This window comes from Pantherophis guttatus, chromosome 3, assembly GCF_059756535.1.
Source record: "Pantherophis guttatus breed Tessera chromosome 3, ASM5975653v1, whole genome shotgun sequence".
NCBI classification, from domain to species: domain Eukaryota; kingdom Metazoa; phylum Chordata; class Lepidosauria; order Squamata; family Colubridae; genus Pantherophis; species Pantherophis guttatus.
Window position 1 is genome coordinate 200469236 of NC_142065.1, and position 24806 is coordinate 200494041.

A 24806-nucleotide genomic window follows, 5' to 3' on the forward strand; every position below is an offset into this window, starting at 1 on the left:
TTTTATTGGGGTACCTCAAGGAAAAGGGTTCCTGGCCAGAATGCCAAGAACCAAGAACAAAGGATTAATTAAACTGTATACATTTTCACTAAAGGAGAAGGCGAGATAAGGTGAGATAATAAGAAATATCATCTAATAAACATTTTAGTACTAACATTACAAACAACATATACAATATTTCAACATATACAAAAAATTTCTAAAAAAAAAATAAAAAATAAATAAATAAACATATTAGTAATAATTCTACAATTTGTTCTATTGGTCTCTCGCTGTCCCTATTCCTAAACCTTGGCTAATGAATGCCCAAGGAGTTATCTAATACACATTTTATTTGCTGCAGGCCATCTCTATTCCTAACTTTTAGCTGAGGCCTGCAAGTTGCCGAACTCTTTGTTACTTTTATCAGTTTTCTAACTACCTAGAATTGTTACAAGCTTTACACATGCATATTTCCTATCGATAAGCATTCTTTGTTCTTGCCAGACAAGACTCCACAATTACAGGCTTCTTGATTTACTTTCAAGTGTGTGCCATGACCTGGCTTTATTTTAGCAGACAGCCCATCACATGGATGAGGCTTCACTTGCTTATGCAACACAGTTCCTGGCAGGCCATGGACCGGTTCTCGTCTACAGCCCAGGGGTTGGGGAACCCTGGGTTAGAGGAAGAGTAATTACATGTACAATGGCAACAGCAGGACTTATGGTTGCATTTGAATAAATGCATTTTGATACAAGAGATTGTCCATCTCTTGTGTGGTTTTAATATGCTCCAATGATAATAGTTACCTCACTTTATCGATACACAAAAGATTTTCCACGCATAGAAGCGCTGTAAAATAGCAATACCACTTAGATTTATATACCGCTTCACAGTGCTTTATAGCCCTTTCTAAGCAGTTTACAGAGTCAGCATATGGCCCCCAACAATCTGGGTCCTCATTTGACCCACCTCGGAAATGTACTAAAAGTTAACGAGGCATGAGATCAGGAATTCGGAGAGATGAGTTGCGTGGTTCAATCACATTTTCAGTAATTTTTGGTAAGGAAATAAGGGCTTGAGTATTTCCATGTCAAATCTCCTAAAACAAAAATGTTGAATGCCTGCCACGCTTCATAATCTTTTTGCAACTTGAAAAGTTTAATTTAGAGGCTGAAAGGTAATAATTCTCCAGGAAGGACACGAACCCACCTGAATTAATTCCAAACAACCTTGATTAATAAGAGCCAGTCTTCACAAGAAAAGTTTACATTAACAAACACTTTAGAAAAGAGAGTCCAAGGAAGGAAAACGGATGTTATGAAACCATATTCAAAGACAGCATTGTAAATATTGTCACTGTGCCTCCGAACAATGTTCTTTGGTCTCTGGAGTCTTCTCCAACATAGTAGCCACCAAAATGAGTGGAATTGTATTTCCTTGAATTCCAAGTCACGCATTCTTCCCAGGAAGGTTCAACTCTTGGGACAGGATCCGAGCATTTCCATAAACATATTTCCTTTTATTTGCAGAGTTCCATTATTTTAAAGTGCAGTCTTCTGCATGGTATTAAGCCATGTACAGTCAACCTCAGAAGGTAGAAGCACCTGGCTAACATGGTCTAAATCTGGATACAGGGATCAGGCCAGATCTTTGGATGGAAGACCACTGGGGGTTCCCAAGACTAGACTGGGAAGTTAAAAAAAAATCCCAGAAGAAGATACTATTGTCAAGAAAACTGCATGAATGTGTCCATAAAAATAACTCAGAGATTTTATTTCTGTTTGTGCTGAAAACAGAGTCGTTTATACTTACTTTGCCAACTAGTGTGACTAAGCTTGAAGATTTTCACCTGTTAATTCTCATCTTGTTACCTTGCTTAATTTGTTGCTAAATTTTCTGCAGCCTCATTAAACCCTGGAGGAGAGAAAGTTGAGAGAACAAATGGCATAAACCACACTGAAGAGATCTTTGTGAATTAACCCTTCTACCTCTTTCTTATATTTTCCTTGAATGCTACTATCTTGTCTCTTTCTGTTGCTGATTAATCATCATTTCATGATGATACCAGCTGAGATTTTCCAAGAAAAATTGAACTAACGTAAATGAAGTCCATTATAAATGGATACTTTGAATGAACTTCAATTCTTTTTTCTCCATCTTGTCTAGAGGCTGGTTTCCAGGATGTTCTTCCTATTTGAATGTCCATCACCCTCCACTAAACACACTTCTTTTCCTTTCTATAGGATCACTTGGAAAAACTAATATAATTCTTCCAGCGTTGAAATTCAAAAAAATTCCCTACCGGTTTTGTGGGTGTGGCTCAGTGTGCATGGCTTGGTGATCATGTGACTGGGTGGGCATGGCTGCACAACTGACTCACACACAGTGTAAAAGCAGCTGGACTTCATACAAAATGGCCCTGCAACAAGCAGGAACCTCACAGAGTCACAGAGAGCTCAAAAACCAACTATCACACTTTACAGAAAAATAACACAAAAGCAGCACAACTGACTCACACACAATGCAAAAGCAGCTGGACTTCACACAAAATGGCAGGAACCTCACAGACAATCAGGCACAGCTGATTGTCTCACAGCTGATCGGTACTAAAAAAATGCTTTAAAAAAGTAAAAAAAAAGTGCCTACTATTGCCCAGCACAGCTGAATGTCGCATAGCTGATCGTAGGAACTTTTAAAAAACTTTTTTAAGCATTTTTTTACTACCGGTTCAGGTGAATAGGTAGTAAAAAATGCTTTAAAAAAAGTAAAGAAAAAGTTTCAACAATGGCACGGCACAGCTGATAGTCGCACTTTTTAAAGCATTTTTTTACTACCGGTTCGGGCAAACTGTCCAAACCGGTAGCATTTCACCCCTGAATTCTTCATATGACCTTACACTGTTAGCCTACACAGTAACTTGATTAACTTGATTAGGACAAAATCCACTCCGCTCTACACCATAAACAATCTCTCGTGATTTTAGTGAGCCTTGTTCTTAATTAAGTATGCAGAGGATTGCAGTCCAATCATAATTGAATTTGACATTATTGTTTTTTTTACTCTTTTTGCATTAGGTCATTTGAAATTCAGGCAACTTTCCCTAAAGAGTCCTTGCTTTCGGTCCTGATCTATGACTATGATTTGATTGGTTCAGATGACCTGATTGGAGAAACTAAAATTGATCTAGAAAACCGTTTCTACAGCAGGCACAGGGCTACTTGTGGATTACAAAGCCAATATGAAATGTAAGGTCCCTCCAGGACATTCAGTCTATAAGGAACTGGCAGATAAGGAAATTAGGCAGGTTCAAAAACTTCTAGAGAAGGGGTGTCAAACTCGATTTCATTGGGGGCCGCATCAGGATTGTGTTTGACCTTGGGGGGGGGCTCGGTGTGTATGTGGCTAGGGTGGGCGTGGCCAGCTCAACGTCACTCCTGCTGGGGGCGCCAATGATGGCTCGAGCGCTCTGTCCGCGAAAATGGGCTCCCGAACTCCGTTTTCACTGGCAGAGGGTTGCAGGAGGCCATGGCAGCCAAAAACGAAGCTCAGGAGCCCATTTTTGCTGGCAGAAGCATCGTGGGCTGGTCCTTCCCTGTTTCTAGGGTGTTTCTAGGTACTTAGATCTGGGTACCCCATGGCACTCCTGTTCTAGAGGAAACTTGAGTGTGCTGAGATATTTATAATAGCTTTGGACAGTTTGGCAAAGCTAATTCTGACCCACGGTTTGAAGTGAGCTTCCTTCTCTCATTCCTCCCTCTCTAAAATCCTCTCCTCTCCTTGAATTTTTAGTGAAGGATACAATGCTTGGAGAGATGCCCTCAAGCCAACTGAAATCTTGAGCAAGTTATGCAAAGATAACAAACTGAATGAGCCAATCATGCAACCTGGAAAGATACAAATAGGAAGCAAGATCTTTACAGGACAGACTGTCTTTCAGGAAGATGAAAATGGTAACTATGTGGGCACAGGATGAATTATTACCAATATCAACAATACTCAGAGTATACACCAAGTGGAACAGTGTTTTTGCCACTGTATATAAAATATCGGGTGTTGCATTATTACTTTCATTAGTAACTGTTTATTAATAATAAGTATTGTCAACTAGCTTGCAGATCTAAGCGATGGTGGCTCACTAAGTAATGGTAATCTAAAACAGTATCCCCCCAACCTTTTGGGCACCAGGTACTGGTTCCGTAGAGACTGGTTTTTCTGCAGACCGGAGGGCAGTGGTGGGTTGCCCCCGGTTCACATCGGTTCTATAGAACCGGTAGTAAAACCGGTGGGAGGCTCCGCCCACCAACCCTGACGTTATCAAAATGCTTCTGTGCATATGCAGAAGCTTCTCTGCTTGTGCAGAAGAGTGAACGCACGCAGCCTCGCTCCGAATCGGTAGTAAAGGTAAGTAGAACCCACCCCTGCCAGAGGGGGCATAGTTTTGCATGCTGCCTGCATCCCAGAGATGGGGCTTTGCTTGTTTGCATGGCCCAGTTTCTAGTATGCCGCAACCCAGTGCCAGTCCACGGACTGGGGGTTGGGGACCCCTGATCTAAAAGTCTAGGCAGAGTCAGACTGGGATAGTACTTTTGTCAAAGATCCTCAAAAATCCCAGGATTGCGAATGAGAAATTGAAAACAAACCTCAGAGGAAGTCAGTGGTGAACCAGAGTCATCCTGCTGATCTAGAAGGCAACATGGATATTGCGATGAAGAAACCAAGAGTCATGCTAAACTATAAACACATGCATGCATGAATGCAAATGCACCATTTTTTTTGTAAGAAAAATCATGCATTTTCCTGTCTTACTGGGAGGATGTTACTTTCCAGGGTAAGGGGTAGAAGAAACTTAGATACTTTCCAGAGTGAAGGTGGAAAGTAACACTGGTCAAATTAAATCTGATTTATCTGATTGTTTTAAAGGCAAAGAGTAAGCTGCCCATTTATGCTGGTACTCCAGTTTTTGCTCTTTTACTTGTATTAGTTTAAGAGAAATGAATAAAAAGATCTGGTTCTTAAAAATGAAAAGGCAAATCCTTAAAAATTCCTTCTAGGCAGGGATGAAATCCAGCAGGTACTGACAGGTTCTGGAGAACCAGTAGCAGAAATTTTGAGCAGTTCTGAGAACCGGCAAATACCACCTCTGGCTGGCCCCAGAGTGGGGTGGGAATGGGGATTTTGCAGTATCCTTCCCGTGGAGTGAGGTTGGAATGGGGATTTTGCAGTATCCTTCCCCTGGAGTGAGGTGGGAATGGAGATTTTGCAATATCCTTACCCTGCCCCGTCCACCAAACCACGCCCACCAAGCCACACCACGCGCACCAAGCCACACCCACAGAACCAGTAGTAAAAAAAATTGGATTTCACCACTGCTTCTAGGCAATATCTTCAATTTAACTCAAATGGAAACATTGTTTTTTTTTATTTACCCCTTTAATATAGCCACCTATAGGCATCATACAAAATAAGAGAGTCTAAATAGGTTAAAAAATAAACCCCATCTAAAACACAGCCAAAAAATCAAAATGACAAAAAAACCCATATATAAAGGCAAGCTCTGAAAACATTCATAGCCTTCAGAGCTTGTAGACATTGGATACAAATCCAATTTTATGCAAATAATGCCTGTTTCTAGAAACTGATCTCCAAAACCTGATCTTTTGATAGGTTACCAATGTTATCTGGATATATTGTTTGCATTGTTCCATGGGGTGTTCTCATTCTCAGTATTTGGTCATCTGCGTCTATATTTGGGGGGGGGAGACTTCCTAGAAACCAATTTAGTTCCTAGTGATTTCATGGACATGTCTGTTAAGTTGTTTTGACAACAGTATAGAAAGGGTTTACATCAGTGGTTTTTTTATTACCGGTTCTGTGGGCGTGGCTTGGTGGGTGTGGAAGGGGAAGGATACTGCAAAATCCCCATTCCCACCCCACACTGGGGCCAGCCAGAGGTGGTATTTGCCGGTTCTCCAAACTACTCAAAATTTCCGCTACCGGTTCTCCAGAACCTGTCAGAACCTGCTGGATTTCACCTCTGGTTTACATTTTCTGAGATGTTTTCTACTTCCTCAAGTCTTGGAGTTCTGCATCTTCAGAAGATCAAACTCTGCTTAGGTTTCGGGCTGCCATCAGTTGAGACCTTCTTCATTGTAAGATATTGTAATTAGCAATAGCAGTAGCACTTGGACTTATATACCGCTTTACAGTGCTTTACAGCCTTCTCTAAGCGGGTTACAGAATCAGCATATTGCCAACAATCTGAGTCCTCATTTTACCGACCTCGGAAGGATGGAAGGCTGAGTCCAACCTTGAGTCTGGTGAGATTTGATCTGCCAAACTGCTGGCAGCCGGTGATCAGCAGAAGTAGCCTGCAGTACTGCACTCTAACCACTGCACCACCACGGCTCATTGCATTACCCACTTTGTTAATTGATGCAATGATATTAATCAGTATATTAACCTTCTAACTCTTGTTAATTTTCACGCTGTCTTTCCTTGTTCAGAGGGGGAGCCAGTGGAATCGTATGAACATCTTGCTTTGAAAGTTTTGCGTTCCTGGAATGAAATTCCAGAGGTTGGATGTAAATTGGTGCCTGACCACATTGAGACAAGGCCTCTCTATCACAAAGATAGGCCTGGCATGGAACAGGTAAATGCGGCTGCATCTTAGATAGATGGCAAACAATCTTGTTATATTACTTCTATCCTAACTTTCAATAGTAAGAGAATGTACTGTATGTAACTCAGGTTTGAGCTGTTGGGTTCTTGGTGTTTTCTGAGTTTGGTTATTTATTTTCCTGCAGATGTTTTGTTATCAGGCAAATAGACGATTTGCAGAACGCATCCATGAACACTACCTGGCAGTCAGAAGAAATAATGAATAATCCTTAATCTCCCAACACCTAGATAAATTAAACCACAATTACAACTGGGAAATGATTAACATTTAAGGTCAAGCCAAATCAAAAAATGGTAGGGTATTCTTAGGAATTTGAAACTGTGACAAATCAGCCATCAACAGATACACAGAGATAAACCCCATCTACATATCATTTATAAGATACAACCCAAAATCAAGAAAAGAAAAAGCAGCTTGGGGCATATTCTTCCTCACAGCAAACACCCAGATAAGCAGGAAACTGCACCAGATAAATAATCAGGAAAGAAACAATAGAAGCAAAAAAAACAACAAGGAGAGAATTATATTCTAACTAAGACTGGCAAGGCAAGCTAGTATATATTACTTCACTGATGATGTTACCTAGCTTGGTAAAGAAATGTCTGCAGGAAAGACGTTTCGAGCTCAGAAAACACAAGAACCCAACATCTCAACTTTCTTTTATGTTAGTTAAAAGTGTTACAGAGTTGGAATTTGAACAGTGCTTCCATGATTTGAAGGGAATATGATTCACTAGAGGAAGACTGAGCAAATTTTTCTCTATCAACCACTGCATTCCTTCAGAGGTAGCTGTCAGAATCATGCATTAATGATGGTAGGCTGAAGCAGGAAGAGATGGGGCCAGAGTGAGGGCCATTAGTCCTGGTTCTGACATCTTTTTCCCCCCTTCCTCTGCCAAATCCCCTTTTCTTTCTTCTATTCTCTTTCTGGGTCCCTCTTTTCGCTGTCTGAAGCAATAGAATAGACCACAAGGAAACCGAAAGCTCTTATCACAAGTTGCACTCAATCACTTGCAAGGCTGCTTTTGAAATCAGATCAAGAGACTCATGAAATAAGGGAAGTGCCATCGATTTTAGGGCCACAAGCCTTAAGGCTCCTACAGAGAGGATGTACAAAGGCATTTTCTTCCCAGGTCCTTGTGGGAAGGTGGAGGAAGATGAACTGAATTATTTGACTGGGTTGCCATTTGTCAGAAATGGTGGAGGATCTCTGCTTGGGTGGGGGTGGGGGTGGCTGGACTAGATGACCTACAAGGTCCCTTCCAACTCTGTTAATCTGTTAAAAAAGAACAGCTTCCCTTCAGAAGCTGTGGGAGCTACATCACTGAAGGCTTTCAAGAAGAGACTGGACTGCCATCTGTCAGAAAGGGTCTCCTGCTTGAGGATGGGGGTTGGACTAGATGATCTACAAGGTGCCTTTCAACTTTATTAATCGGTAATAATTTTATTTCTTAACTAGTTTAGATTCTTATTCTCTGTGTGTTATGTTTTCTCCTCTCCAGGGCCGTGTACAGATGTGGGTGGATATATTTCCTAAAGATATGCCTCTTCCCGGTCCTCCTGTTGACATTTCACCTAGAAAGCCCAAAGGGTAATTGATGACATACATTTCTTCTTTGTCCTCAAATATACATTTGCTAATGTCCTGAATCTTTCATAAGGTAGCATTTCTTATTAGGAAAAAATAAAGACTCCCTCAAGCTGGCCCCCTTGTAATTATTGTAGCACATCCATCTTGTTTTTATGACACAAAAGAGTTTGCCATTACTACTTTGGAGGATTTTCCTTTTTTGCTTCCAAACCCTGAGATTTGCTCTCCCATTCAAGGACAAAATCGAACTTTGCAATTTTAAAGAGCAGACAAGGTTAGTTAAGTAGCCCCATAACCAGTGTGAAATTCCAGGTTTTTGGAAAGGGATCTGAATGTCCTTTTCATTTCTAACTCTAATTTGCTCTTGCTGTCCTAAATTGTTTCGTCTAGCAGAATTGCTTGAAGGATTCCTGTGTTAAGAGGAGAGATCCTGCTTTTTCTCCCACTGGGATGCGGAGTGGGTCAGAAGTGGGATGATCCAGCTCGTCTGGCCAATCACTGAGTCGGATAAACTTGGCCACGCCTACTCAGGCCTCCCTTCCTTCCAGTTTATTCGACTCAGTGGTTCTGACCAGTCGCATTCGCTGAGTCTCTCACTTCTGCAGATTTTGGAGATCGTGTGTGTGTTGGGGGCTTCTGCTGATCGCAAACGACTACCTCCGTTGCCTCTCGATCATCAGAGGGACGTGAGTGTGAAAGTTCCCTTCCGCCCCCATTCTTCTTCTTAGCGCTGTGTGTGCGGGCCATTTCAGTCCTCCTGGGCTGGAAACGCCGCCGCCGCGCTCCTCTGACAGCCGCCGACTTCAGCGCCCATCAGCTGAGGGGCGCGAAGATCGCGACGCTTCGGGAACCGCCGCCGGGGGTTCCTCTTCGCCGCCCCGTTCCGCTGTCAGTCTCCGCCTCAGCGTCGATCAGCTGGAGGTCGGAGAAGCCGCAGAAGCCGCTGCCTGCCCAAAGGCTTCGTTCCGGCTTGTGGCTGCCGCCGCTCTTCCCAGCGATCGGGGAAGACGGCGTTTTGAACTGCGCTGTTCCTGCCTTGGCGTGGGGGGTGTCTGACACTTCCCCGCCAATTTTCCGTGCCGCCATCTTTGCAGCCGTTAATTAGCCGCCATTTCCGCGCGCTTCTTTCATCGGCTGCTGGGACCTGCCTGATCTCCTTCCTTGGTGAGCTCTGCACTTGCCCTATATATATAAAAAAAAAAAAAAAAAAAAAAAGACGATTGGAATAGGTCTGGGGTCCCTTTGTGGATTTTCGGTTATTTTAAAGAATATTTCAACTATTGGCGGCCATTTTGTCTGACCCTGGAGACTTGTTCCCGGGCAGCCATTTTATCTCTCAGCATAACAGTAATACAAAAAAAAAAAAAAAAAAAAAAAAAAAAATTTCCTTGGTGGCTGGATTGCAGCGAACTTCCTAATTTATCCTTGGTTTAGGATATCTGGGAAATTACAATGGATTATACTGCCTCTTTTCAAAATAATAATAATGATGATACTTACTGTTGTTCCTTTGTGTGCAGATTCCTGCTGTGACATATATTATCCATCGCTATGGCAGACCAGTCATCTTGCAAGATGGATTCTGGCCGTAAGGCCTCCTCTAAATCAAAACATACAAAAACGTCTCATCAGCATGATTCTGATCTGACTTCGCATACCCATGGAGATAAGCCAAACCCGGATACCGGTCTTGATTCAGGGGTTGCAGAGGAGGCTGACTTGACCAGAGCCTTCTCTCCAGAACGCCAGGACAGCCTTCATGGCTCTCCAATTAGACAGGAGGGGGACCCCTTTGATTGCTCTATCCCTGTTCAGGATCCTCCACCAAGTAATCAACCTAAGTCAGAGCTGGAGAACCTTCCACAATCAGTTCAGATATTAATTGCCAGGGCCATTTCTCATGGCATCCAAGCGGGCATCAGAGAGCATCGCTCTGTCTCTCTTGTCTCTGAGAGCCTTCATTCCAGAAGATCAAGGGTGTCTCCTGATGCCAGTCTTACAGGGTCCCCTGATCACTCCCCTGTTAGATCTAGAGGCAGTGCTGATATAGAACTAGAGGATGAACCTCAAAGGGAAGTGGATTTATCGGATGACGAATCCACTGCTCCTGATGTGCCAGCCTTTACCGGCCTTTTCCCCCAGGGACTTTTTAAATCACTGCTTCACAAGGCCAAAGTCACCTCGGGCCTAGTTGACACTGATTCTGTCCCATCGACTTCTGCCGCTTCCTCCAGTCAAGGCATATTTTCTGAACCAGTAACTGAACAACTGTTTGTCCCAGCGCCAAAACTTTTCACTGATGTGGTTCGTAAACAATGGACTAATCCAACTTCTTTTCCTACTCCTAGTGGCTACGATCGTAGAAATTACAACATGGATCCTGTCCTGACTAGTCTTTTGCAGGTTCCCGAAGTCGATGGCCCTGTGGCAGCGCTTTCATCTTCGTCTCCTTTCATCTCAGGGGACACTTCTGAGGGTCTTAAGCCGGAAGACCGTAAGTTTGATTCTTCTTTCAAGAAGGCTCACCAGGCCTCAGCTTGGGCAATTCAGGCCGCTACTGCGGCCTCATTCTTTTCACGGTCATCTCTATTATGGCTCCAGCAGCTTCAGTCCCGCTTACCAGCCCAGGAGGCCAGAGTCCATCAGGACCTAAATAAGATAATAGCTGCCACTCAATTCACCTCGGATGCCACGTTAAATGCTGCCAAATTTGCCTCGCGGGCTATGGCTTCCTCAGTCACTTCCCGTCGCCTTTTGTGGCTTAAGCCTTGGCAAGCTGACCTCAAGGCCAAATGGCGTCTAGCTTCTACACCATACTCTGGGCCTAAATTATTTGGTGCTTCCCTTGAACCATTATTAGTGGAGGACAGGGACAAAAGGAAGGTCCTTCCTTCCATTACTAGACGAGCTGATCGCAGGGCTACCCCCTACTATCGCAGGCCCCCGGCCCGTAATTTTTTCCAGGAGGGCCCCAGTCAGAGACCTTACTCACAGGGTTCCTTTCGTCCCCAAGATAGAGGTTCCTACAGGGATAAATCCAAACCCTTTGCCCCTCAGAAACGGCCCTTTCGTGGAACTGGCGGACGTCAGTTCCGCCGCCAAAAGTGACTCCCGCTTGATAGCTCCCATTGGGGGGAGGTTGAGCCTGTTTCTCCCCGAATGGGCTCGCAGTACGACAGACCAATGGGTTCTTCATATCATCGAATTCGGCCTCCCATTGGAGTTCCTCTCCCGCCCTCCGAGCCGCTTCGTGCCTTGCCCTGTCTCCAGCTCCCTCAGCAAGCGGTATTTGATGGAGATCGCCATTCAGCATCTTCTGGAGATCAATGCTGTGGAGGACGTCCCTCGGGAGCAATGGAGGCAGGGATTTTACTCGATTCTTTTCGTGGTTCCGAAGCGCTCGGGGGGATGGAGGGCGATCCTAAATTTAAAATCCCTGAACACCCATTTAGTATACCGCAGGTTCAGGATGAGTACGCTCAAATCTATCCTGGAGGGAATAAGACCCGGAGACTTCCTAGCCTCAATCGATCTCTCCGAGGCGTACCTTCATATACCTATAGAGCCAGCTCACCGGCGGTACCTCAGGTTCAGCTACGCGGGGCGTCACCTACAATACCGGGCCCTTCCATTTGGCCTGGCATCGGCCCCGCGCAGTTTCACCAAGATTCTGGCAGCCTTGATAGCTCACCTGAGGTCCGTACCAATTCGAATTCAGGCTTATCTGGACGATATTTTAATACAAGCCTCGTCCTACGACAGAGCCAGAACCAATGTATTTCTGACATTGCAAATATTACAGAATCATGGGTTTCTAGTCAACGAGCCCAAGAGTCAGTTGGTCCCTCAACAGCGCATAAATCATCTAGGCGCAGTCATAGACACGCAGGTGGGACAGGTGTTCCTCTCCCAGGAGAGGAAGGACAGCCTCAGATCTCTGATTCGGCATCTGTTACAAGATCCGACAGCTCCCAAGCTAGAATTGTCCCGTCTCCTGGGGAAACTAGCCTCATGCACAGACATAGTTCCCTGGGCTCGGCTTCATGCCCGCAGCCTTCAATGGCTGCTACTCCCCTATCAGCGGGCAAGGACAGCAGCCTCCAAATCCAAGATCAGGGTCCCCCTGTCAGTACGCCGGTCTTTGCACTGGTGGCTATCCCCGGCTCTGGACAACGGATGCGTCTTCTTGGACACACATCCACTGATTATGACTACAGACGCCAGTCTGACGGGCTGGGGTGCGCACCTGGGTTCCCAGGTCGCTCAGGGGCGATGGTCCACGACAGAAGCAAGGTCAAGTATCAATCTTCTGGAACTCAGGGCCATCCGCTTAGCTCTTCTGGCCTTTCTTCAGACGGTGCAGGGACAACACTTACTAGTGCTTACAGACAATGTGTCAGCAAAGGCACATGTCAACCGCCAAGGGGGGACAAGGTCCAGGACCTTGATGCAGGAGGCTCTTCTTCTGGGGAGGTGGGCGGAATCCCACCTTCAATCCCTCAAGGCGGATCACATCGCGGGGAAGGACAACCTTCAGGCGGACTATCTCAGCCGCACCACGATAGACGCATCAGAATGGCGCCTCAGCCCCGCTCTGTTTCGGGACATCTGTCTCCAGTTCGGCCAGCCACAGGTAGACCTCCTTGCATCCCCAGAGAACGCACAGCTACGCCGATTCTTCACGCGCTACCCATCGCGGGGGGCAGAGGACACAAACGCTCTCCGTTGCCCCTGGCCCCAGGAGCTACTCTATGCGTTCCCGCCGATCCCATTGATCCCGCGGGTCCTTCGCAGAATTGTGACCGAGAGAGCGGATGTGATCTTCATCGCTCCCTATTGGCCAAGAAGGCCATGGTTCTCCGACCTCGTAGCCCTCTCAACGACGGACCCTTGGCGGCTTCCTCCGGAGAAGGTGTCCCTCAGCCAAGGGACAATCCTACACCCAGAGCCCCAGTGGCTCAACCTAACCGCTTGGCGTTTGAAGGGCTGCTCTTGAGGGAAGCGAGGTACTCAGAAGATGTCATCCGGGTGATGCAGGCTGACAAGAAGGAGTCCACCATCAGACTCTACAACATCACGTGGAAGGTATTTATTTCGTGGTGCTCTGCGCGCGAAATTAACCCGTTGTCAGCTTCTGTTCCGCAGGTGTTGGAGTTCCTCCATGATGGCTACAGCAAGGGTCTAGCGCATAATACCCTCAAGCGGCATGTTGCAGCTCTCGCCACGGTGTTGTCTCCCAGGGACGGCGTGCCTCTGTCTCATCACCTTTCCATCCGGAGATTCCTACGTGGGGTACGAAATCTGCGTCCACCCGTGGTACACCGATATCCCACATGGGACTTGCCACATGTATTGTCAGCCTTGACAGGTCCACCCTTTGAACCTCTCCGGACTGCCTCCCTTAGATTTCTAACCATGAAAGTGGCTTTCCTGGTGGCCGTGACTTCAGCTCGCCGCATTTCTGAACTGGCAGCTCTATCAGTCAGGCCAGACTTATGTGTGATACACCCAGATAGGGTAATTCTTAGACTGGACCCGGCATTCGTGCCAAAAATTAACTCACGGTTCCATCGTGAACAGGAAGTGATCCTGCCTAACTTTTGCCCGAATCCATCTCACCCACTAGAACACAAATGGCGGACCCTTGATGTTCGCAGGGCTTTAAAAATATATATCTCTCGGACCGCACCCTCAAGACGCTCCGAAGCCCTATTTATTTCCTTTCAACCTTCATCTTTGGGATCCAAAGTTTCTTCTGCCACCATAGGGCGTTGGATCCGAGCCTGTATTTCCAAAGCTTATGACTCACGATCTCTCCCCATTCCACGTCATATTACGGCTCACTCCACACGGAGTGCAGCTACTACCGCTGCTTGGGCCACGCAGGCCTCCCTCGAGGAAATTTGCCGGGCAGCTACCTGGGCCTCTCCGGTTCCATTCATCAAGCATTACCGTTTGGACACCTTTGCCTCCGCTGAGGCAGCCTTCGGACGGAGAGTCCTCCAACAGGTTCACCTGGCGCCTCGACATCGACCTTCGCAGACCTCCCGCCCGACGAAGTAGCAAGCTTGGGTATGTCCCACTTCTGACCCACTCCGCATCCCAGTGGGAGAAGAGGCGTTGGACTTACCGTGAACGCTCTTTCTCCAGGGGATGCGGAGTGGGTCAGCCCCTCCCGTCTGCGATTTTCTCCTTTGTAATTTCTAGGCTTGAGACTGTTTTGCAGATCTGCCTTCGTCGAACAAACTGGAAGGAAGGGAGGCCTGAGTAGGCGTGGCCAAGTTTATCCGACTCAGTGATTGGCCAGACGAGCTGGATCATCCCACTTCTGACCCACTCCGCATCCCCTGGAGAAAGAGCGTTCACGGTAAGTCCAACGCCTCCTTTCTAATAAAACAATCATTGCATGTTTTTAGCTTGATAAAAATGCTTCCCAGATCAACAAATATTTTTTTCTGCATCATGAGCAGTCATCCCTGTTTCATTTTTTTTTTACACTAGAAGGAAACTATCATCTGTCTTTAGCTGTATTATTTTCTATTCTGTTGTCTCCAGAATTAATATTTGCTGCTACCTAGGTTAGAGATAGGCTAGGGACACGGTGGCTCAGTGACTAAGATGCTGAGCTTGTTGATCAAAAGGTCGGCAGTTCAGCGGTTCAAATCCCTAGCACCGCATAACAGGGTGAGCTCCCATTACTTGTCCCAGCTTCTGCCAACCTAGCAGTTTAAAAGCACGTAAAAAATGCAAGTAGAAAAATAGGGACCACTTTGGTGGGAAGGTAACAGCATTCCGTGCGCCTTCGGTGTTTAGTCATGCCAGCCACATGACCACGGAGACATCTTCGGATGGCACTGGCTCTTCGGCATAGAAACGGAGATGAGCACCGCCTCCTAGAGTCAGGAACAACTAGCACATATGTGCGAGGGGAACCTTTACCTTTACCTTTAAGTTAGAGGTAAGGCTTTCTGAAAAGAATTTTACTTATTTGCATATCGGCTCTTTTTTGCCATTATAAATAGGCAAACATATCTGCTTAGGGCCTGTAACCTGAAGAAATTTGGCAATACTTATTTAACATAATTTCAGATAACTAGTGCCATTATCAAATTGACTGTTCAGAGGAGACATGTAATAAATAGGAATCAGATATAATATCCAAAGAAGATTCAGACATTTAAAAAGTTTTGAGATGAGCTTCTGAAAATAATTTATTAATTAGCAGGTGGGATAATTTTATAAAAATATATCTCAAATTTTCTTAGTTTTAACATTGATTTGGTTTTTTTAAAACACACGCATGAATGAAGAATTAATGAAGGGCTTTTAAAAAATTCTCATAGCACATAATTTGTACCAAAGATTTTAATTTAAATTCGGTTTTTCTAAGAAGCATGATCTATACCCTGTTTTCCTGAAAATAAGACATCCCCTGATAATAAACCCAATCGGGCTTTTGAGCGCATGCGCTGAGATAAGCCCCCCCCCCAAAATAAGCCCTCCTCGAAAATATTTAACCGCGTGCGCAGCCGGTCCCTGCCATTTCCTCTGGTTAAGGTTAGGGAGACAGAGCTGGAAATCAGATAAGATGACAAGAGGAGCCCCGTCTTGCTCCATGCGCCCCAAAATAATAAGACCTCCCCAAAAATAAGGCCAAGCGCTTATTTCAAGGTTCAAAAAAAATATAAGACAGGGTCTTATTTTCGGGGAAACACGGTATTTAATAATGCAAAAATATTATATGCCTTTAGTTCAGAGAAGCTATGTTGTAGTGAATTTAAGCACTGGATATACCATGTTCAATAAGTAGAGAGCCAGTTTGATCTAGTAGTTTAAGGCACTAGGCTAGAAACTGGGAGACTTGAGTTCTAGTCCCACCTTAGCCATGAAAGCTAACTGGGTGATTTGGGGCCAGTCATTCTCTTCGCTGTGAAAAAAGAGATGGGGTCTAGATTTTCTCTCTAAATGACACATTTATTCAGTTGAACAAAGGTGGGTCTTCCCATAAGATTGGAAGAACCCCGAATACAGTTCAAAGCAAGTATATATAGATTTCTTACCTTTACTTGGTTACATAAGAAGTCGGCATAGAATAGATAAGGTACAGAAGTTACAAAAATACTTAGGGATGCATCCTGTGGCTTTGATCAGGTGCTCAACTGGCAGACTTGTGGTTTCTTATGAAATTTTCCACAACCCCAAAGCAGGGGTGAAATCCTACCGGTTCAGACCGGTTTGGCCGAACTGGTAGCGATGGCTGTGGGTGGTTCAGAGAACCGGTAGCGACGGCAGCGCGAGGCTCCACCCACCCGCCCGGTCGTCATTACTTCCTGGTTTTAACCCTCTGCGCATGCGCAGAAGAGTTTGCGCATGCGCAGAGGGTCTGCGCACGCACGTGATGCGTGCACTTCCAAACCGGTAGGGAAGGTAAGTAGATTTCACCAGTGCCCAAAAGGCATGCGAAGGGCTGAACTTTATCTCTGTCGTTTCAACATAAGAATCTTTTAACCAATTATCAGAATGATCAGAATCCTGATCAACCATATGACCAGAGTGCGGGATGATAAATTACTATTCTTCCTGAAGTGACTTTATATTCCATTCACATATGACTTTTCTCAATTTATTTTCTCCCCTTCTTCCTCAGTTACGAACTAAGAGTAATAATCTGGAATACTGAAGATGTCATTCTGGAGGATGAAAATATCTTCACAGGACAAAAATCAAGTGATATCTACGTAAAAGGGTACGTCTACTTGTGCCCTTTTGGGATACATAACTTGCAGATCACGTCAATTATTTAACAAGGGGAAAATTAATTTCTGGTCAAAGCCATTCATCAATCTGGAGTCCCTGCCAGGTTTGCTGGAAATATGGCGTTTGGTAGCATGACAATGAGGTGTTTTACAGCAATGGCTCTTTGGAAATTCAGCTTCCACTTAGAATTCAGAAGGCATAGAACTGATAAGAGTTAGGACTAAAATTCAAAAGTAATAAAGAATTTATATGTAGTCTCAGAATTTAGTTGCAGTTCCAGATAATTTAATCAGTTTGCACTTTTGTATACTTCTATCACCCAACATTTATAAACAAATTAAAAGGTAGCTTCCTTTGAATTTCGCTTACTTCTATCCAGACACATTTGTTTATTTTCTTTTGCAAATCTACGGAAGTGGGTTTTTTTCCCATTACTTTCTTTCTGGATTTTAAAAAATGTCTATGCCTGAAGTTACAAAGTTAAGTCAACAAAGCGAACACATCAGTGGTGAAATCCATTTTTTTTTACTCCCGGTTCTGTGGGTGTGGCTTGATGGGCGTGGTGTGGCTTGGCGGGCGTGGCTTGGACATGGCAGGGGAAGGCTACTGCAAAATCTCCATTCCCACCCCACTCCAGGGGAAGGCTACTGCAAAATCTCCATTCCCACCCCACTCTGAAGCCAGCCAGAGGTGGTATTTGCCAGTTCTCCAAACTACTCAAAATTTCCGCTACCGGTTCTCCAGAACCTGTCAGAACCTGCTGGATTTCACCCCTGGAACACATACCCATTAAAAAGCACAATTAAAAGTCACTTTAAATGATTATGAAATCTGGTAGCCCTTTGAGGATTCCAAGATTTTCTTAATCCCAGTTTATCATCAGTTTATGTTTTTAAAATGGTAAAATGGCCACAGACAACGTTAAGAAATATGGCCATGGGGTTAGATAATTGACTTTCCAGAAGGAACTGAAGGTGTCACTGAATCTGGCATTTGTAAGATCTCTTCTGTGTATTGGGCACAAAATGTTAGTATAAGTATTTGGCTGTTTCTTTATTTATTGGAATGTATTAACTGCTCAATTCCAATAAACTCTTGCGAACGGTCTCCCTGGTGTGTCTACAGTATAGGTTTTGGGAATAAAGTTAGGTCCTTTTGGGAATATCATGGGGTATCAAGGCATGTTAAAAAGGGATCAAGGCAGGGGTGAAATCCAGCAAGTTCTGACAGGTTCTGGAGAACCGGTAGCGGAAATTTTGAATAGTTCAGAGAACTGGCAAAAACCACCTCTGGCTAGCCCCAGAGTGGGGTGGGAATGGAGATTTTGCAATATCCTTCCCGGAAGAATGGGGTGGGAATGGAGATTTTGCAGTATCCTTTCCCTGGAGTGGGGTGGGAATGGAGATTTTGCAGTATCCTTCCCCTGCCATGCCCACCAAGCCACACTATGCCCACCAAGCCACGCCCACAGAACCGGAAGCCAACATGGAAGTCATCAACTGGTTGCTAGGAGCATCCAAAAGGTGCAAATTTAAGTCTTCAAAGAAGTCCTCACTTGATCAGAATCTGTTGAAGAGGCCAAGTCAAGTAGGACTTCTACAATCAAAAACAGCATTTTGAATTGTACTTGGAAGCTGATAGGAAGCCAGTAGAGAGCTTGAAAAAGAAAAGTCATGTGTTCATGTCAGCTCTTACCCAGGGGTGAAATGCTCCGGGTTTGGACCGGATTGCCCGATCTGGTAGCGATGGCGGTGGGTGGTTCAGAGAACTGGTAGCAAAAATCCCTGGCCCCCCCCATGCCCAGCTGAGCCATGCAATCATCAGAGGCTTTTTAAAATTATTTTTAAAAGCATTTTTTCTACAACTTCTTCGGCTGAAAAAATGCTTTTAAAAGTAAAAAAAAAGCCGCTGACGATCGCGCGGCTCAGCTGGGATCATCAGAGGCTTTTAAAAGCATTTTTTTACAACCTCTTCGGCCGAAGGGGTTGTAGAAAAAATGCTTTTAAAAGGCTCTGGTGATCCCAGCTGAGTTGCCTGATCGTCAGAGGCTTTTAAAAGCATTTTTTAAACAACTTCTTCAGCCAAAGAGGTTGTAGAAAAAACATTTTTAAAAGTTAAAAAAACCTCTGACGATCAGGCAACTCAGCTGGGATCGTCAGAGGCTTTTAAAAGCATTTTTTACAACCTCTTCGGCTGGTTGGTTTTAAAAGTTTTTTTTTAAAAAGTTGGCCACGCCCACCCAGTCACATTACCCCCCCAGCAAGCCACGCCCACAGAACCGGTAGTAACAAATTTTACATTTCACCACTGCTCTTACCCCATCAAGCATCCTGAGATACTTTGTTTTGATGCCAATTATCTGACCACTTTGTGGATCGCAAATTCCCATTTCATTTTTTTTCATTCTCCCTACATGCATCACAGATGGTTGAAAGGCCTTGAAGAGGATAAACAGGAGACAGATGTCCATTACAACTCCTTGACAGGAGAAGGGAATTTCAACTGGCGCTTTGTGTTTCCATTCCACTATCTCCCGCCTGAAAAACAGATGGTTGTCTGCAAGAGGGAGAACATATTTTCCTTGGAAAAGACAGAACGCAAAATGCCTCCAGTATTGGTCCTCCAAGTGTGGGACTTTGAACGACTGTCTTCTGATGACTTTCTGGGTAAGAAGGAATGGGGCACTGAATGGGCACAATAGTTACACGTCTCCTCCTCTCCAGCTTCCTCAAGGTTCTGGGTGATATCCAGGAGTGGGATTTTTCTCATGAAACCCCATATCCTCTTCAAAGCTCCATCCCTTCCACCTGCCAGCCATTTTTCCTTTGCTCAATAACTGGAAGGTACCATTGCTCTCACTTCCTTTTTGAGTTGAAGGAAATGTTCCTGTCTATACCGCTTCACAGTGCTTTACAGCCCTCTCTAAGCGGTTTACAGAGTCAGCATATGGCCCCCAACAATTTGGGTCCTCATTTGACCCACCTCGGAAGGATGGAAGGCTGACTCAACTTTAAGACGGTCAGGATCGAACTCCTGGGATTAGGCAGAGTCAGCCTGCAATACTGCAGTCTAACCACTGCACCGCCAGGGCTCCGTAAGAAGCTCCTTATCTGAGCAGATATTTTCCTGAGTGAATATGTCAATGAAGGTTCTCATCATCCAGACAGAGTTGTCTGGACTTTGAGTCCTGGCAACTGGACTTCTTTACAGAATAACAGAGTTGGAAGAGTCCTTGGAGGTCTTCTAGTCCAACCCCCTGTTCAGGCAGGAAACTCTATGCCAGTGATGGCGAACCTCTTAGAGACCGAGTGCCCAAACTGCAACCCTAAACCCACTTATTTATCGCAAAGTGCCAACATGGCAATTTAACCTGAATACTGAGGTTTTAGTTTAGTTTAGAAAAAACAACTCATACATTAACATCTTTCGTCTTAAAAGAAAAACACAATAACACAATGATACAAACAACTTTTTATTGAAAGGTAAAAGTTTGCATTTGGCATGCTTTTGAATTTGGGAAAGTTAAAAGAGTCAAAGCTTCTGGGATGTTTCGGGACATCTGTCTCCAGTTCGGCCAGCCACAGGTAGACCTCCTTGCATCCCCAGAGAACGCACAGCTACGCCGATTCTTCACGCGCTACCCATCGCGGGGGGCAGAGGACACAAACGCTCTCCGTTGCCCCTGGCCCCAGGAGCTACTCTATGCGTTCCCGCCGATCCCATTGATCCCGCGGGTCCTTCGCAGAATTGTGACCGAGAGAGCGGATGTGATCTTCATCGCTCCCTATTGGCCAAGAAGGCCATGGTTCTCCGACCTCGTAGCCCTCTCAACGACGGACCCTTGGCGGCTTCCTCCGGAGAAGGTGTCCCTCAGCCAAGGGACAATCCTACACCCAGAGCCCCAGTGGCTCAACCTAACCGCTTGGCGTTTGAAGGGCTGCTCTTGAGGGAAGCGAGGTACTCAGAAGATGTCATCCGGGTGATGCAGGCTGACAAGAAGGAGTCCACCATCAGACTCTACAACATCACGTGGAAGGTATTTATTTCGTGGTGCTCTGCGCGCGAAATTAACCCGTTGTCAGCTTCTGTTCCGCAGGTGTTGGAGTTCCTCCATGATGGCTACAGCAAGGGTCTAGCGCATAATACCCTCAAGCGGCATGTTGCAGCTCTCGCCACGGTGTTGTCTCCCAGGGACGGCGTGCCTCTGTCTCATCACCTTTCCATCCGGAGATTCCTACGTGGGGTACGAAATCTGCGTCCACCCGTGGTACACCGATATCCCACATGGGACTTGCCACATGTATTGTCAGCCTTGACAGGTCCACCCTTTGAACCTCTCCGGACTGCCTCCCTTAGATTTCTAACCATGAAAGTGGCTTTCCTGGTGGCCGTGACTTCAGCTCGCCGCATTTCTGAACTGGCAGCTCTATCAGTCAGGCCAGACTTATGTGTGATACACCCAGATAGGGTAATTCTTAGACTGGACCCGGCATTCGTGCCAAAAATTAACTCACGGTTCCATCGTGAACAGGAAGTGATCCTGCCTAACTTTTGCCCGAATCCATCTCACCCACTAGAACACAAATGGCGGACCCTTGATGTTCGCAGGGCTTTAAAAATATATATCTCTCGGACCGCACCCTCAAGACGCTCCGAAGCCCTATTTATTTCCTTTCAACCTTCATCTTTGGGATCCAAAGTTTCTTCTGCCACCATAGGGCGTTGGATCCGAGCCTGTATTTCCAAAGCTTATGACTCACGATCTCTCCCCATTCCACGTCATATTACGGCTCACTCCACACGGAGTGCAGCTACTACCGCTGCTTGGGCCACGCAGGCCTCCCTCGAGGAAATTTGCCGGGCAGCTACCTGGGCCTCTCCGGTTCCATTCATCAAGCATTACCGTTTGGACACCTTTGCCTCCGCTGAGGCAGCCTTCGGACGGAGAGTCCTCCAACAGGTTCACCTGGCGCCTCGACATCGACCTTCGCAGACCTCCCGCCCGACGAAGTAGCAAGCTTGGGTATGTCCCACTTCTGACCCACTCCGCATCCCAGTGGGAGAAGAGGCGTTGGACTTACCGTGAACGCTCTTTCTCCAGGGGATGCGGAGTGGGTCAGCCCCTCCCGTCTGCGATTTTCTCCTTTGTAATTTCTAGGCTTGAGACTGTTTTGCAGATCTGCCTTCGTCGAACAAACTGGAAGGAAGGGAGGCCTGAGTAGGCGTGGCCAAGTTTATCCGACTCAGTGATTGGCCAGACGAGCTGGATCATCCCACTTCTGACCCACTCCGCATCCCCTGGAGAAAGAGCGTTCACGGTAAGTCCAACGCCTCCTTTCTAATAAAACAATCATTGCATGTTTTTAGCTTGATAAAAATGCTTCCCAGATCAACAAATATTTTTTTCTGCATCATGAGCAGTCATCCCTGTTTCATTTTTTTTTTACACTAGAAGGAAACTATCATCTGTCTTTAGCTGTATTATTTTCTATTCTGTTGTCTCCAGAATTAATATTTGCTGCTACCTAGGTTAGAGATAGGCTAGGGACACGGTGGCTCAGTGACTAAGATGCTGAGCTTGTTGATCAAAAGGTCGGCAGTTCAGCGGTTCAAATCCCTAGCACCGCATAACAGGGTGAGCTCCCATTACTTGTCCCAGCTTCTGCCAACCTAGCAGTTTAAAAGCACGTAAAAAATGCAAGTAGAAAAATAGGGACCACTTTGGTGGGAAGGTAACAGCATTCCGTGCGCCTTCGGTGTTTAGTCATGCCAGCCACATGACCACGGAGACATCTTCGGATGGCACTGGCTCTTCGGCATAGAAACGGAGATGAGCACCGCCTCCTAGAGTCAGGAACAACTAGCACATATGTGCGAGGGGAACCTTTACCTTTACCTTTAAGTTAGAGGTAAGGCTTTCTGAAAAGAATTTTACTTATTTGCATATCGGCTCTTTTTTGCCATTATAAATAGGCAAACATATCTGCTTAGGGCCTGTAACCTGAAGAAATTTGGCAATACTTATTTAACATAATTTCAGATAACTAGTGCCATTATCAAATTGACTGTTCAGAGGAGACATGTAATAAATAGGAATCAGATATAATATCCAAAGAAGATTCAGACATTTAAAAAGTTTTGAGATGAGCTTCTGAAAATAATTTATTAATTAGCAGGTGGGATAATTTTATAAAAATATATCTCAAATTTTCTTAGTTTTAACATTGATTTGGTTTTTTTAAAACACACGCATGAATGAAGAATTAATGAAGGGCTTTTAAAAAATTCTCATAGCACATAATTTGTACCAAAGATTTTAATTTAAATTCGGTTTTTCTAAGAAGCATGATCTATACCCTGTTTTCCTGAAAATAAGACATCCCCTGATAATAAACCCAATCGGGCTTTTGAGCGCATGCGCTGAGATAAGCCCCCCCCCCAAAATAAGCCCTCCTCGAAAATATTTAACCGCGTGCGCAGCCGGTCCCTGCCATTTCCTCTGGTTAAGGTTAGGGAGACAGAGCTGGAAATCAGATAAGATGACAAGAGGAGCCCCGTCTTGCTCCATGCGCCCCAAAATAATAAGACCTCCCCAAAAATAAGGCCAAGCGCTTATTTCAAGGTTCAAAAAAAATATAAGACAGGGTCTTATTTTCGGGGAAACACGGTATTTAATAATGCAAAAATATTATATGCCTTTAGTTCAGAGAAGCTATGTTGTAGTGAATTTAAGCACTGGATATACCATGTTCAATAAGTAGAGAGCCAGTTTGATCTAGTAGTTTAAGGCACTAGGCTAGAAACTGGGAGACTTGAGTTCTAGTCCCACCTTAGCCATGAAAGCTAACTGGGTGATTTGGGGCCAGTCATTCTCTTCGCTGTGAAAAAAGAGATGGGGTCTAGATTTTCTCTCTAAATGACACATTTATTCAGTTGAACAAAGGTGGGTCTTCCCATAAGATTGGAAGAACCCCGAATACAGTTCAAAGCAAGTATATATAGATTTCTTACCTTTACTTGGTTACATAAGAAGTCGGCATAGAATAGATAAGGTACAGAAGTTACAAAAATACTTAGGGATGCATCCTGTGGCTTTGATCAGGTGCTCAACTGGCAGACTTGTGGTTTCTTATGAAATTTTCCACAACCCCAAAGCAGGGGTGAAATCCTACCGGTTCAGACCGGTTTGGCCGAACTGGTAGCGATGGCTGTGGGTGGTTCAGAGAACCGGTAGCGACGGCAGCGCGAGGCTCCACCCACCCGCCCGGTCGTCATTACTTCCTGGTTTTAACCCTCTGCGCATGCGCAGAAGAGTTTGCGCATGCGCAGAGGGTCTGCGCACGCACGTGATGCGTGCACTTCCAAACCGGTAGGGAAGGTAAGTAGATTTCACCAGTGCCCAAAAGGCATGCGAAGGGCTGAACTTTATCTCTGTCGTTTCAACATAAGAATCTTTTAACCAATTATCAGAATGATCAGAATCCTGATCAACCATATGACCAGAGTGCGGGATGATAAATTACTATTCTTCCTGAAGTGACTTTATATTCCATTCACATATGACTTTTCTCAATTTATTTTCTCCCCTTCTTCCTCAGTTACGAACTAAGAGTAATAATCTGGAATACTGAAGATGTCATTCTGGAGGATGAAAATATCTTCACAGGACAAAAATCAAGTGATATCTACGTAAAAGGGTACGTCTACTTGTGCCCTTTTGGGATACATAACTTGCAGATCACGTCAATTATTTAACAAGGGGAAAATTAATTTCTGGTCAAAGCCATTCATCAAT

General features: G+C 45.1%; 1 protein-coding gene across 1 annotated transcript in view; it reads left to right on the forward strand.

The window, feature by feature from the left end:
- The window catches only part of FER1L6 (fer-1 like family member 6), a 129054-nt gene that overhangs the window by 91300 nt on the left and 12948 nt on the right, over positions 1-24806 (forward strand). Inside the window, exons 33-38 of the mRNA XM_087890886.1 lie at positions 3060-3230; positions 3775-3935; positions 6489-6634; positions 8166-8254; positions 16902-17000; positions 19436-19677. Of these exons, the coding sequence (XP_087747012.1) occupies positions 3060-3230; positions 3775-3935; positions 6489-6634; positions 8166-8254; positions 16902-17000; positions 19436-19677 (908 nt within the window). The remainder of the gene's footprint in view (positions 1-3059; positions 3231-3774; positions 3936-6488; positions 6635-8165; positions 8255-16901; positions 17001-19435; positions 19678-24806) is intronic.